Source organism: Euleptes europaea, chromosome 4, assembly GCF_029931775.1.
Source record: "Euleptes europaea isolate rEulEur1 chromosome 4, rEulEur1.hap1, whole genome shotgun sequence".
In the NCBI taxonomy this organism is placed as follows: domain Eukaryota; kingdom Metazoa; phylum Chordata; class Lepidosauria; order Squamata; family Sphaerodactylidae; genus Euleptes; species Euleptes europaea.
The window spans coordinates 36,982,424-36,996,452 of record NC_079315.1 but is presented as its reverse complement, the minus strand read 5'-3'; the positions used below and the strand labels follow the sequence as shown (position 1 = coordinate 36,996,452).

General features: G+C 42.8%; 1 protein-coding gene across 1 annotated transcript; it reads right to left on the bottom strand.

The window, feature by feature from the left end:
- Nucleotides 1-214: 214 nt before the first annotated feature.
- On the bottom strand, nt 215-13,361 carry PLIN2 (perilipin 2). Its single transcript, XM_056848074.1, has 7 exons — nt 13,297-13,361; nt 13,023-13,218; nt 10,991-11,073; nt 9,608-9,893; nt 7,787-7,971; nt 3,206-3,349; nt 215-701 (listed from the first exon to the last, which is right to left on the bottom strand). Exons 1-7 carry the CDS (start codon nt 13,324-13,326, stop codon nt 300-302), a joined length of 1,326 nt encoding a protein of 441 aa, XP_056704052.1. The 5' UTR covers nt 13,327-13,361; the 3' UTR covers nt 215-299.
- Nucleotides 13,362-14,029: the final 668 nt, after the last annotated feature.

Below are 14,029 nucleotides of genomic sequence, written 5' to 3'. Positions count from 1 at the left end.
TCAGGTTTTATATCTAGGCAACTAAAACAAGGTGTCTTCTCCAATGTAATCTGCTGCAGTTTACAAGCCTTGAGGAATTTCTTAGCTTTCACTATTTCTAACCAAAACACAAATAGCTCAGCTGAGACACACAAGAGTCTCATTTATAAAATTGCATTTCTTTGCCAGGTAACACAAAGAAACTATGGCAGAACCATAAAATACTATCCTGCCGTATCTCCAGCAGGTTACATTACTGCTACAGGAGATAAATCACCTTGTTAGTTGGGCTACAGAGTACACATTTGCCATGCCACAATTTATTCTGTGTTGTGTTCAGGCTGTTTGTCCTTCTGGCTGGTCTTTTGCTCCTCGTAACTTTTGTGCTCAGCGTTCTGAGAGCTGGCCAACTGCGGGTAAAAGGGACCTACCAGCCAGTTGAGTGGCGTGTTGTTTACAAGATAATCCATCACATCATCCAAGGACTCCTTCATTTTCTTCAACTGCCCTTTACTGGTGGTAATAATGTTGTCAGACACTTCTCGAAAGGAAGATGCTGACCAGAAGCTTCTATAGACCTCTCCAGCTAGTGCCCCAACATGGTGGACCTGATCTTGGATGTTCTGTGGCAAGCCCTGTATACTTGAGACCAGGGTGAGACAGGTGGTTTGAAGCTGCTGAGTCAGATTCCGTGCAATTGCTAAGGTACGCGATTCAATATTCTGGAAACGAGAAAAAGACCAACACCGGGAAAAAGTTCAAGATTTTTTACTCCCTCCATTTGATAATTATGTTATGTTTGTGGGGTTAAACCAGGGGTGTCAAACTCATGTCACTTGGTCGAGCCGGGCCATGTGTACCAAATAAGTAAATACCATAAAATGAAATGCCCGGATACTGGAGATAAAAACTTTATACAAGACACAGGCAAAGTCAATTAATGATATTGTTTTTTACTTAAAACACAAACAAGCTTACAACAATAACATTCTTAGTATTTTATTTTATTTAACAGTCTTATTGTTAGTTTTAAGTACGTTTGTATTTTAAGTTAAAAAGTAAAAAATATTAATTTACTTTGCCTGTGTCTTTTATAAAGTTTGTGTCTCTAGTAAAAAGGTAAAGGTTCCCTGTGCAAGCACCAGGTCATTCCTGACCCATGGGGTGACGTCACATCCCAACGTTTACTAGGCAGACTGTGTTTACGGGGTGGTTTGCCAGTGCCTTCCCCAGTCATCTTCCCTTTACCCCCAGCAAGCTGGGTACTCATTTTACTGACCTCGGAAGGATGGAAGGCTGAGTCAACCTTGAGCCAGCTACCTGAAACCAACTTCAGTCGGGATTGAACTCAGGTCGTGAGCAGAGCTTGGATGGCAGTACTGCAGCTTACCACTCTGTGCCACAGGGCTCCTTGTATCTCTAGTACCTGGCATTAATTTTTTTTAAAAAAATTTAAACTGAGGGCGTGGCTGCCTTGGCTGCCGAGCTCACAGCAGGCTCGCCAGCCCAGATCTGGACTGGGGGAGAGTGGTTGGCTGCCTTGGCTGACAAGCCCGAAGTGGGCTCGCCAGCCCAGATCTAGATTGGGCAGGGCTGACATGGCTGGAGAGCTCAGAGCAGGCTCGCCAACTGAGATCTGGATGTGGGGTGGCTGCCTTGGCTGACAAGCCTGCAGCGGTCTCGCCAGCCAAGATCTGAAGGGGGTGTGTGGCTGCCTTGGTTGAAGAGCTCACAGCGGGCTCACCAGCCCAGATCTGGACTGGGGTGGCTACCTTGGCTAAGCGGGCTTGCCAGCCCAGATCTAGACTGGGGGGGGGGTTGCCTTGGCTGATGAGCCACAGCAGGTTCACCAGCCCACATCTGGACCGGGGGAGGTGGCTGTCTTGGCTGACGAGCCCGCTCTGGACTGGGGGAGGTGGCAGCCTTGACTGGTGAGCCTGCAACCCTCCCACAGTCCAGAAAGACAAGGATAGAGAGAGAGGAGAGAGAGAGAGAGAGAAAGAAAGAGCGGAATAGGTAGGAGGGAGAGTGAGGGGGAGAGAGAGAGAGAGAAAGTGAGGGGAGAGAAAGAAAAAGAATGAAAGAGGGAGAGAAAGACAAAGAGGGAGGGGGAAAGCTGCTGGCTGGGCTTGCAGGGCCAGATAGGCCCTAAGAAGCCCAGACAAGGGACTGGGGAGGGCTGCTTGCTGGGCTCAGGGGGCTGGAGCAGTCCCGGGAAGCCCAAAAAGGGGCAGGGGAGGGGGGCTGGCTGCCTTGGCTGTGCTGGCTGCATCTGGCCCAGGGGCCGCATGTTTGACACCCTTGGGTTAGACTGTAGATCCCATTTCTCCACAAGACAAAAAAAAGGGGGGGCAATTCAACACATTCTCTGCAACATTTTCACAGCTAAAAAACTTCACATTCTAACGGCATTCACAGATAAGAAAAAATTTACTCAATGTATGCAGTAGTGTAAAGTTCTGCTGTACAACTTGAGTTGCTAGCCTTCCTTTAACTCAAACAAATACTGACCAGTGGTTCTCAAATACTGACCAGTGGTTCTCAATACATACAGAAGTGTAATACTCTATCATTCCTGGCATCCCAGTACAACTTCTGTCATATCCCATTCTTTATCTGTCTGTCTCGTCATTCCTTTATTGGTATAAAAACACAATACTTTCTTATCTAGGTGCACTCCAATTTTTGCTTTTGTCTGCAGATTTCGCACAACTTCCACTGAGATATGAGACCTAATAAAGGCAGGAAGCTACTGCCAGTTGTAGCAAGAGATGGTCTGTGGGCCAAATTAAACTCTTTCCATAGCCAATATTCTAATTTCTCAAACACAGTACCATTACAAGGAGGAAGCGGTCACTGAAAGAAAGTAAAGCGAAGGAATGAAGACTGCTTATTCTCCCAGTTCTGCCAAAACTACTTGGCAAGGCGACAGATTCCTCTTCTGCTCAAAGTTGCTTGGGAAGATTGATCAAGCAAGCATATAGTGGGCAAGAATCAGCAAGCATGTCTGATTTAATGCACATATTTTGGTTCAAATCTACTGATCAATTCATTCAAAAGAGTTATTAAAATTATCAGCTATTAGTGCTATTGCCTTGTGGCCAAATTATGCAAAATACTACTGGAAAGAGGTAAGCCAGGTATGACGCACCAGATGCATCTTGCATTGGAATTATTACTGTGTGTGATGGTTTCAAGTGTGCGGCATGTAGTCACAGCCACTTACCTCAGCACTCTGCAAGTCATCATCACCATCATTATCAGTTTGGCCAATATTTTTCCTCCATTCTACCCAGGAATTATATAGTTTCTGTTGGGCATCTTGGAGTTTTTGGTTGGCACTATTCACATTATTTCTGGCATATTCAATCTAGAATACACAGTAAATGCATGTTGCCATTAAGTGCTCTCAAGTCCTTTGATTCTTGTTGGAGTTCTTCTATGATTAAAACAAAACCTGAATTCTCCAGAAATCAATCCCAGTCATATAGGCCCAGATCTGGCTTCACTGTTAATTCCTCAGAGGGACAAGCACCTACACTTTGTCCTTGGGAAAAGTTAAGAAGCAACAATTCTAGCAATACAACATGGATCTTGAATCAGTAATACTGGTTCATAACCCAACAAAAGTGGTTAGTCATTTGATGTGAATAAGTACTTAAAGATTGGTTTCATGATAATCAAAAGCAAGTTCAAAATATAATCTGCCTGTGCAGCAACTCCATGTTTATAAATTTTATATTAATCTGTCATTCGAAGCTCTAGTACTAATTTGGCATCCCAAGCCTATTTGAGAAGTAATGTATTTGTCTCTGTCTTTCAATAATATGACTAATTTCTCCTGATCTGTCCTTTTTGGGAAACGGAATAATATGGTCTGCAAAAATCGGTTACGCTCATCCTATCTTGGACATTGGAATGTGATGTGGGATAGATCAACAGACATTTGATCACAGGAGCATACTCTTTCCCTATATGGGATCCCATTGAAACAGCCTTCCAAGACTGCGAGCGACAAAATATCTAAGTGTGCCCTGGTGAAGGCCTTTTTATGCTTGCAGTTCCTTAAACTGGTGAAATACTCTGGAAGAGGCAGGGGAGAGAGAGATAGCTGTCTATAAAGTATTGATGTTCTCAAATTGCCTACAAGACCTATATCAGTTTGAGCACTAACAATCTTTGTTTTATGAGTAGTTTGGCTGCATAGAATCTGAGGGTCCTCAAATATTCTATTGAGAAGCCAAGACTAGCCACCAATCTCAACACAGATTGCGCCATGAGTTATTCTTCATCTCATCATACGCCAAGGTCAAAAGGCCTGAGGAAGTACAAAAGATGATCTTCAGCCGGTAATTAATGGTTGTTTTCTTAATTATGGTTGTTATTAAGGGTAGAGTTAATTCTACTCTAGCCATAGCTGAAGGTGTTGATGTTGGGATCACTAACAACTGGCATGCAAATTTGTTTTGAGAGGTTTCTAAAGACTGGAGATTTCCAAGACCCCAAACCAGTGCTCCATATAGAAGTTGGGGCAGTAATTTTCATTTTATAAATTTCAATAGTTGGAGGAATCAGACAGCCTCCTCTTCTCCTATTTAAGAAGACCAAGGACAGCTTTTTCAAGGTTATTCTTAGCCTAGTCAATATGAGTTGTCCAAGAGCCTGACTGATGAAACATCACCCCTAAATATTTAGGGTTTCTCATCCATTGTCTGTTCTAAGGGTTTCTCATACATTGTCCATTTATAATTATGCAGTCTTCTACCAAAAACCATAATCTTGGTTTTATCATAATTAACATGGAGTAGATTTTCTTTACAGTAGGAGCTGAACTGTCTCATCAGCCTTCCAAGGCCAATTTGGGTATGGGAAATTAGCAGTGTGTCATCTGCATAGAGCAAAATTGAAATGGCATTCCCACCTACTTTGACTGGAAAGAAATGACGACCTGACAGGAATTTTACCATATCATTTATGTATAGATTAAAAAGCAGTGGGGCCAAAATACAGCCTTGGTGGACCTCTTTTGTGGTTTTAACTGAGCCAGACAATTGGCCATGGAACCTAGTCTGATCTTTAAACCGGTGTCTGTATAAAGGCCTTTTATATGCTCTAGCAACCTATGATCTATATTCATATTACTTAATTTTCTCCATAAATGATATCTTGAGATGGAATCGAATGTGGCTTTAAGATTGATGAATGCCACATATAATTGCTTTGATGATCCATTTAAGTATTTATTAATAAGATGTTGCAGCAGAAGACAGTGATCCAGGGTGGAATGTCCCTGCCTAAAACCAATTTGCTCTTGTGCTAAACTCTGTCATAAAAACTCAGCAATGGGGGGAATGGCTTTTCATTAGAGGGTACTTCTAATGCTTACACCAGATTTTAATGCTTACACCAGATTTTGATTAAACTAATCTTCAATTTCATAATTAAACTTCAATACATTTTTGCCTCAAATTGTACCTGAGAATTTGCCTCAAACTATGGCAATACCTTTGAGTCCCCTCGGAAACCTAGTACACTTCACACTAAAGCACTGAATCAATAGTCAAATAAACAAGATCGCAAGTATTTTTAGCAACTGGATGCAAGTTTGGGAACATGTAGCATGCATGTTATCTCTGTAATTCAGTGAAGTTAAGAACCTTTTAATCCCTATCTACTAAACCAGACGTCTAAGCCAACTGTCCTTGCCATGGGCAGGGGAGAGAACCACAAGAACTGAAAATAAGTTCCTTTTTTTTTTAAAGAGAATTTATTAAGAGAAAATGAGATAAAAGAAAATGGAACATTACAAAAATACTCATAATACAAATTCTTGAAAAGAAACTAAAACCGTGCTGCTAATATAACTAAAATAACCATAACAGTGAACCAAGCAATACTCTATCTAAAATCCACATGATTATTACATCACTACCTCTCTACAATTTACACATTGGAGTGTTTTTTCCATCCTTGAAATTGTTAAATTCCAGCAAGCATCCAGTGCTTCCATATTTTTGTCGTTAATATAATACATAAACTTAATTAAAGCATATGTTTCTTTAATCAAGCAAATTATTTAAATCAGGGAATGTACTGCTTTCCCAATATCTCATAAGATTTGTTCTAGCAACCGTTTGTATATGGAGAAACGTAACTCGAATATCCTTTGGTTTATCTGGAAAATAATTTAATAAAATTGGTTCCGGTCTTACTGGAATAACAATGTCAAGGCCGCTGGATATGATTTCAATCACTTTCATCCAATATGTTTGGGCTCTACTGCAGCTCCACCACATGTGTAGAAAATCTGCGCCAGCTGAATCACGATACCAACGTTTACTAGTATTTTTATCCAAGTTAGACATTTTTGGAACTCTGCTTGAGGAAAGATGCCACATATGTGTCATCTTAAACAAATTTTCTTTAAATGCAAGACTTATTGTAAAATTTAGACTTTTGGGGAGTATAAAGTTCCATTTTTTATCCAACTTATAACCTAATTTTTCATTTCATTTCTCTTGAAAAGGGGGATTGTCCTATTCTTCTGTACTAATATTCCATATACGTTACTTACAGAAATTTTATCTGATTTTAATAATTGTTCAAATTCATTACGTGTTTTGGGTATCAGCTTATACTTCTTAATCAATTGTACTAAATATTTTTTTATTTGAAGATCATTAAAGGGTGCCAATACGTTTTTTTACTTCCTCTGGGATCTCTGTGTAAGAGATTATTTGTAAATTTTTAAACCAATGTAAATACTTATCAAAATATTTTAAATTATATTTAATCCATTAATGTTTGCCAATATTATCAGCTGTCATATCTGCCATTATTGACGCTAATAATGATTTCTCTACTATTAATCTATGCTTAATCCCATTCCATGCTCCAATTAAGGTATTTATAACCCCATTATCATAATAATTTCCTTTATATTTTTATCAATCCACAGCCATTTTCCAACTGGGAACTTTATAAAATCCTGTTCCAGGGCTACTGAGGAAATATTATCTTCTGGAGCCAACCAATCCTTTAAACTTTCTATTTTAGTGGCCAGGTAATACCAATAAAAATTTAATATCCCATTCCTCCATTCTCTTTGCGATCATCCCTTTTTACTTGTGCTTTTTTGTTTTGCCAAATAAACCTGTTATAGAATTTTCTTTGGACGGATCAGGGCCAAAGCGACACTAAACAGATTTTCCTGAAAACTTGGGGGACTCCCCAAGTTGCAGAAAAATCTGAAATCTTAAATACATTGGGAGTTTAAATTCTCTCCCCAAATAAAACAGCATTTTCTGCACACACACAGACAACACACTTACCTTGCTTCTGCAGAGCTAGCCACTCTGGATGAAGCTGGGAGCTGCTCTGGGCCCAGCTATGGTTCCCAGACACAAGAATTACTGCAGCTGGGCTCAAAAGTGGGTGGCAGGGCCTGGTGGAGCCACACTGGGCTCAGCAATGGGGGGGTTAGGATTCCCTGCTGTGAGTCTTGTGGGCCCCCTACTTGTGATCTGTAATAGCTACTTCTGAGCTATTGCTTTAAGAATCTGGACCCTTTTCAGATCATGTATGAGTATGGTAGGGGGAAAAAACCCGTCATCTGCTTAAGTTCTGCAGACATTTAAAAGACTAGACTATCACTTACTTTGGACAGCCACCTACAAACTCATAAGCACACTAGAAGGTGATAAGAGTAGAAGGAGCAAAAGAGCGAGGTGGAACATGGATATGCATCTAAAGGCCTTAACAGCTACCAGAATCCCTTATAAAAACCAGTGCAACAAGAAACACTTACCAGATTTACAGTGTAATTGAGCTGAGAAATAGTCTCTTGGCTTCTGATCTTCGCATCTCTAACTGTGTTTAAGGCCTGCTGGTAGGCACGTGATCGAAACTTTGAAGACAAAGACCCTAGTCTAACATAGTAACTTGGCTTCTGAACTCCAACATCAAATCCTTCCACTTTGGTAGCTTCTTTTTCTGTGGAATGAAAGCACAAGTCACCTCAACCGTCAGTCCAATATGATGGGACCGCACAGCTTTCAATCCCAACAGTAGCAAATCTTCCTATCCTGCATGTTATTGTAACATTCACGTCCTAAGAATTAAACCCTGGCTTTAGAACAAGGGTGGGGAACCTCAGGCCCGGGGGCCGCTTCAGGCCCGCGAAACCATTTGGTGTGGCCCTTCGTGGGTCCTGGCAGATCTCTAGCTCAGAAGGAGCTAAGACTGGCGAGCCGCCCCCCTCCCGCGGACAGGAATCGCCTCTATTCAAGGCGGGTGTTTGTTTTGCCGTGAAAAGGAACCCTTTCCCCCCCTTGAACAGTGGTTCCCAACCTTTTTTGACCAGGGACCACTAGGACTTTTTTGTTCTGCGCAGGGGCCCCAAGGTTCAAAATAAAAATTCCGGGAATTTGAAAATAAACTTTAATCATAACTGTTAGTTAAACATTAAACTTAGCATAATATTTGAATATATATTTTTATAATAGAGAACTTTTAATTGAAAATATTAATTTATTATGGGTTTATAACTTAATTTAGTTCTCGCGGACCCCTGGGGGTCCACGGACCCCTGGTTGGGAACCAGTGCCCTTGAAGAAGAGTCGTTCGCTATGGAGTTGCTAGGACCGCCCAAGAATATAGCAGGCTGATTTTTAAGTTGATACCGTATATACTCGCGTATAAGCCGAGTTTTTCAGCCCAAAAAAAGGGCTGAAAAAAGCCAACTCGGCTTATACGCGGGTCAATACGGTAGGCGAGGGGAGGGGGGAGGGGGGAGGGGGAACTTACCTCCGCTGCCGCCGCCATCCCGCACGCCTTCTCTGCGGCCTGGGAGAGGCCTGCAGGGCCTGCCTGAGTGCAGGCAGCCCCCCCCCGCCGCCCCCCCCGCGCCTTCTTGGCAGCCTGGGAGAGGCCTGCAGGGCCTGCCTGAGTGCAGGCAGGCCCCGCCGCCGCCCCCCGCACCTTCTTTGCGGCCTGGGAGAGGCCTGCAGGGCCTGCCTGAGTGCAGGCAGGCCCCGCCCCCCCCCGCCGCCCCCCCGCACCTTCTTTGCGGCCTGGGAGAGGCCTGCAGGGCCTGCCTGAGTGCAGGCAGGCCCCCCCCGCCGCCCCCCCCCCGCGCCTTCTTGGCAGCCTGGGAGAGGCCTGCAGGGCCTGCCTGAGTGCAGGCAGGCCCCGCCGCCCCCCCCCACGCCTTCTTTGCGGCCTGGGAGAGGCCTGCAGGGCCTGCCTGAGTGCAGGCAGGCCCCCCCCCCCCGCCGCCCCCCCGCACCTTCTTTGCGGCCTGGGAGAGGCCTGCAGGGCCTGCCTGAGTGCAGGCAGGCCCCCCCCCCCCCCGTGCCTTCTTTGCGGCCTGGGAGAGGCCTGCAGGGCCTGCCTGAGTGCAGGCAGGCCCCGCCGCCGCCCCCCGCACCTTCTTTGCGGCCTGGGAGAGGCCTGCAGGGCCTGCCTGAGTGCACAACATTAATATCTATGCCCAGGCTATCCAGTTTTCTATAAGTTGCCTGGAGCCAGGAGGATCTAAAGTCATCTTGCAGTATTAGTGGGGTCAGACCTTGTGGATTAGTAATCATCTTAAGCCACAGAATACTACTCTTTATAAAAGTGAACCTACCTTGCTCTTCTTCTGTAAGTGGGAGATACTGGTCTACAAGAGTTTCTGATCGACTGAGGGCCGTATCCACACCAGTAGTCACCAGGCGCACCACCCGACTTCCCAGGACAGTGTTAATGCTGCCATGTACTACAGACCTGGTCATCTCTACACTGTCCTGCACAGCTCCTTTAGTCTTGTCCACAACACCATTAATGGTGTGTGCAACAGTATCCTTGGCACCTGTCACAGTGGTTGTTACAGCATCCTTAGCACCAACAACTACATCCACTGCATTCGCAACTACCTAAAAAAAAGAAGCAGCAGGTCTTTCAACAATAGCTAAAGAGGCACACAAGATGTGACATAATTGGATACAAAATTTATTATCCTAAAACGAACCCTGATAGGATGCATGCACATAATTCATTTTGTAATATGTGAAGAATTTATTCAACCAACAAAGCTATTGCTTTCTACAGCAAAGTTGACCGAACATGTACATCTGCCATAAGCATTCTCTTACAAACAAATCATGCATTGTTACTGTATCCTACCTGGTAAGTGTAAATGGGATAAGTCACACTAACTTACCCTGCTGCTCTCCAGAGTTTCAAAGCAAGACTGTTCTGACAATGTTTTTTTCAGAACAGCCATGGTTTCTGTTGGGGGTAGTGGCTATATTACTTGATCCAAGGTTCTTTTAAACTTGAGTGGTTGTAAATTTTAAGACTTTATGCCATGGGTCCCCAACATGTCACCCACCAAGTGCTTTTAGAAAGTGGGTGAGGCTCCTGCCGAGCAGGGCTTCTGATTGGCTGAGCAAATTAAAATAACATTTTGGTGGCAGCTGCCACCACAATGTTGGTTTTATTCGCTCTCCCACTCTTCTTTCCCACTATCTTTTAAAATTGTAGTTATTTCCTGTACTTGGGCTTCTTCTCTGTTGTGTGCAGCTCTGTGGTGGCCATTTTATGGTTGTGCCAACCACCCCGTGACAGGATCCCAAAGGTGCCCATAGGCTTGAAAAGGTTAGGAACCCATGTTTTATGCAGAATCTAGTGGTTTTAAAGAAGTTGTAGACACTGGACTTTCCTCAGCTCATGAAGAATATTCAGTATGTACAATAAGCTGCATCTATGGATATGCAGAAGCTTTGTGTGCAAGTTACGCATCAGACAGAAACAACTATTGCTTCATGTTAAGATGTGATGCACTGGACATTTTCCAGCTTCCATCATTAGGTTCAAAGTTTCAGGCCTACCAGCGTTCCTGTCCTAAACTGAAGAGGTCTAGTTCTTTCCCCTGCCTATTGCATTAGTGCACTTTTTCAGCTTCATTATAGTTTAACATGGACACAAAGTAGTAAGAAAGGGAAGTTTTAAATGGTTCTGAATTATTTACCTTGTCAGTTGGTTGATACAGTATAGGCAGTCTCTCTTCAACTTTGTCCAGTCCTATACAAGCATAGCTGTTGGCTACTGCAACTGGAAATATTTCAAAAAATTAGGAACTGAGCCTTTACAATGTTGAGGAAGTATCAGAAGATAGTATTAAAAAAGCTGCACTGACTGAAAATGGGACATATTCTGCTGCAGTACCTTAAAATTAGGTTTCTCGCAGCTCTTGCTCTTTCACTAGCAATCAGCAAGATGACCCCAGAAAGAGTGATCCAGTTTCCCCTGGCACTTTGCTGGTTCACAAAAATAGGCCTTCCCCAAGCTGACACAGTCAAAGGAATATAGAATGGAGCTGCCAAGTTTTTAACTAGGAGACATTCAGACAGCAGGCAAAAAGGAAGCACAAGAGAGCTTGAAAGTGGGTGAAGGGTCAAGACAGAATGAACTTGAGCAAGAGGCTTTTCACTCATTAAGCATCGTAAGAAGCAAAGTTGGTTAAGCACAAGTCATTAGAAGTTTAAATCAAAGGCAAAACTTATTAAACTTCACACTCAATTAGTTTTAAAAGATCATCATGAACTGCTCACAGGCCCCTTTTTATTCACTGGTAACAAGAATCCAATCCAAGAACATCCTGATCATTACATTTAGGAGCGTAACTAAGCTGAATAAAGTTTCCTGACTAGGCCAGTTCTGACCATTTTTCTGATAGTACTACTGGGTCAGTGGGTAAACTCTGTTTTCTGTTTCTCTGCACTTAACATTTCTATTTTCTGGAAGCAGTGAGGAAATGACTGAGCAAATGTGGCTGTCAGAAACAACGTATAACCAGAACACTTCGCTCCAGTCTAAACCACACCCCATGATCCCCTTTAATGATGGGATCACGTTAATGGGTCACAAGGCCTCAGGGGGCTATTCTGTACAATCTAGGACACTCTTTGTCAGAGCTATTCCAGCAGTCAGGCATTAACCTGACTGCAGGAATATTCATATACTTTGCTTGTACCCACTAGGAGAAGGCAGGATAGCGGCAGCAGTAAAGGAGATAACAGACAGAGGTTTCAGGCTTGTCTAACCCTACCCTATGCCTGTACAACTGGGCATCTCTGGGAAAATAATTTGTATCCTATAAGGGGGAAATAGCTGCTATATCACATTGAAGACAGCCAACAAGCCAGAGGGTGATCTTCCAGTGCTCTGCTCCTACCCCCAAGATAGGTAAGCCCACTTGCTTTGCAAACCAGCGACCAAGAGCTCTACCCTCTAATGGTATGGAACACAGAACGGAAAGGATCCTCTGAAAGCTGCTGGATTGCTTTGAAAAAACAAGTCAAAACTTGAATAAAGTTTCTGTACACATCCTACAGCAATAATTTAGATGGTGATTTGGAACATGAAGCAAAGCAGAAATTACTTGTGCACCATTTGCAGCCATGTAGGTTTCCCAGGAAAAACGGAGTCAGAAAACATTATCTAAACTTGAATTCGGAACAAGACAGCAGCTAGACAACATACAAGCACTAGGTTTTACTCATGTTTCATATCCCACGTTTAGCCTTTCTAACATGACTGAGTTGCAACACAGCAGCCCTGACAATCATAAATAGATTATATTTACATATGTAGGGAGGAAAGTTTTCCACAGAAAAAGAGAATACGAAAAAATTCCACCCCACATCACTGCCCACTTGAAAGATTGTGGTAGAGAGATGGGATAGACACGGAGAAATCGCTGCCGCACAGAAGTAGTTAATTTAGAAGAACTGCCCTGCCTGGTCACCTGGAGGAACACAGGCAAGTAGCTATTTACAAACCTAGACTAAAAACAGTAGTTCAGTAGAATTACCACCCTGCCGATGGGCTCCATGTATTAAGGGAGCATAGAATGTCCAGGATGCCAAGTATCCACACACTGAACCTTAACAGGTGTCAAAGTACTTTATGGATCAGTAGGAAGCAGCAAACAGGGTAGGCATCAAAAGTTATTAAAGTCACATCAGTAAGACAAAAGAAAACAAAGAGTTATGCCTTACTTTGTGGCTCCAATCTCTGGATGATAGGCAAAGCACTAGTCACAGCCATGGCAGTGATGGTCTTCACTCCTTTCTCTGCTATCTCACATACTGATTTTAGGTAGGGATGGTTATCTTTTGTGTTGATGTAAGCAGAAGAGACCATGTCATAGGTGGAACTCACCAGAGGAAGGTTTGCAACCCTGGAAACCACATTCTGTGTGCATGGAAAACAGAGGTAATTAACTCACATCCTTCTTGGATAATAGACTTACTTGTACTTAATCAGGCATACCTGCTGTGCTTCAGTTGATACTACTGCCATGTTTCAATCTTCAGCGTTTTAGAGTCTGAGGGAAAGAGACCACCAACGTCTGAAATAAAATTCAACGTGTAACTATTAAAAGATGATTTTAACACATATAGGAAATTAACTGGGTGATTTACTTAAATCCTTTTTATTAAGCAGTATATTAACAAACAAGATCTGACTCTGAAATTAAGTTCTACCAGCTATTTCATAGCTCTTCAACTATTTCAAATTTATTTCCCTAAAAGACTAACGGGTGCAATCAGTAAAAAAAACACACACAGAGAAACAACTAGGATAGATAATGTATGTAGACTGTTTTTTTTACCAAGCTGCTTACTTGCACCCACTCTGAAACTCAAGTTAGCTTTGCACCACCCATGCCACAATGCAGCAACATTAACCTCCTATAATATAAAAAGCAGTTGCTTTGAAGCTGGATGCTTATTCAAATACTGATAAACTACTGTACAACAACAAAACCTTTCACAGAGTAGATATTAGTGCCCTGGTTCCTAGGACAAGTCTATTTATTTAGAAGCCCCTTTAATTCAATGTAATTAGTTATACACGTTCCATAATTCAAGCCACATACATAAATATATGGCAATGCCAAAATAAGTGCAGAGTCATTACACTCCAGCTACAAAAAGAGAGGTTATATATTATGTAATTTTCTTCAACCGGTTGTAGCAGCAGCTGTCTCTGAAGTGGCCAA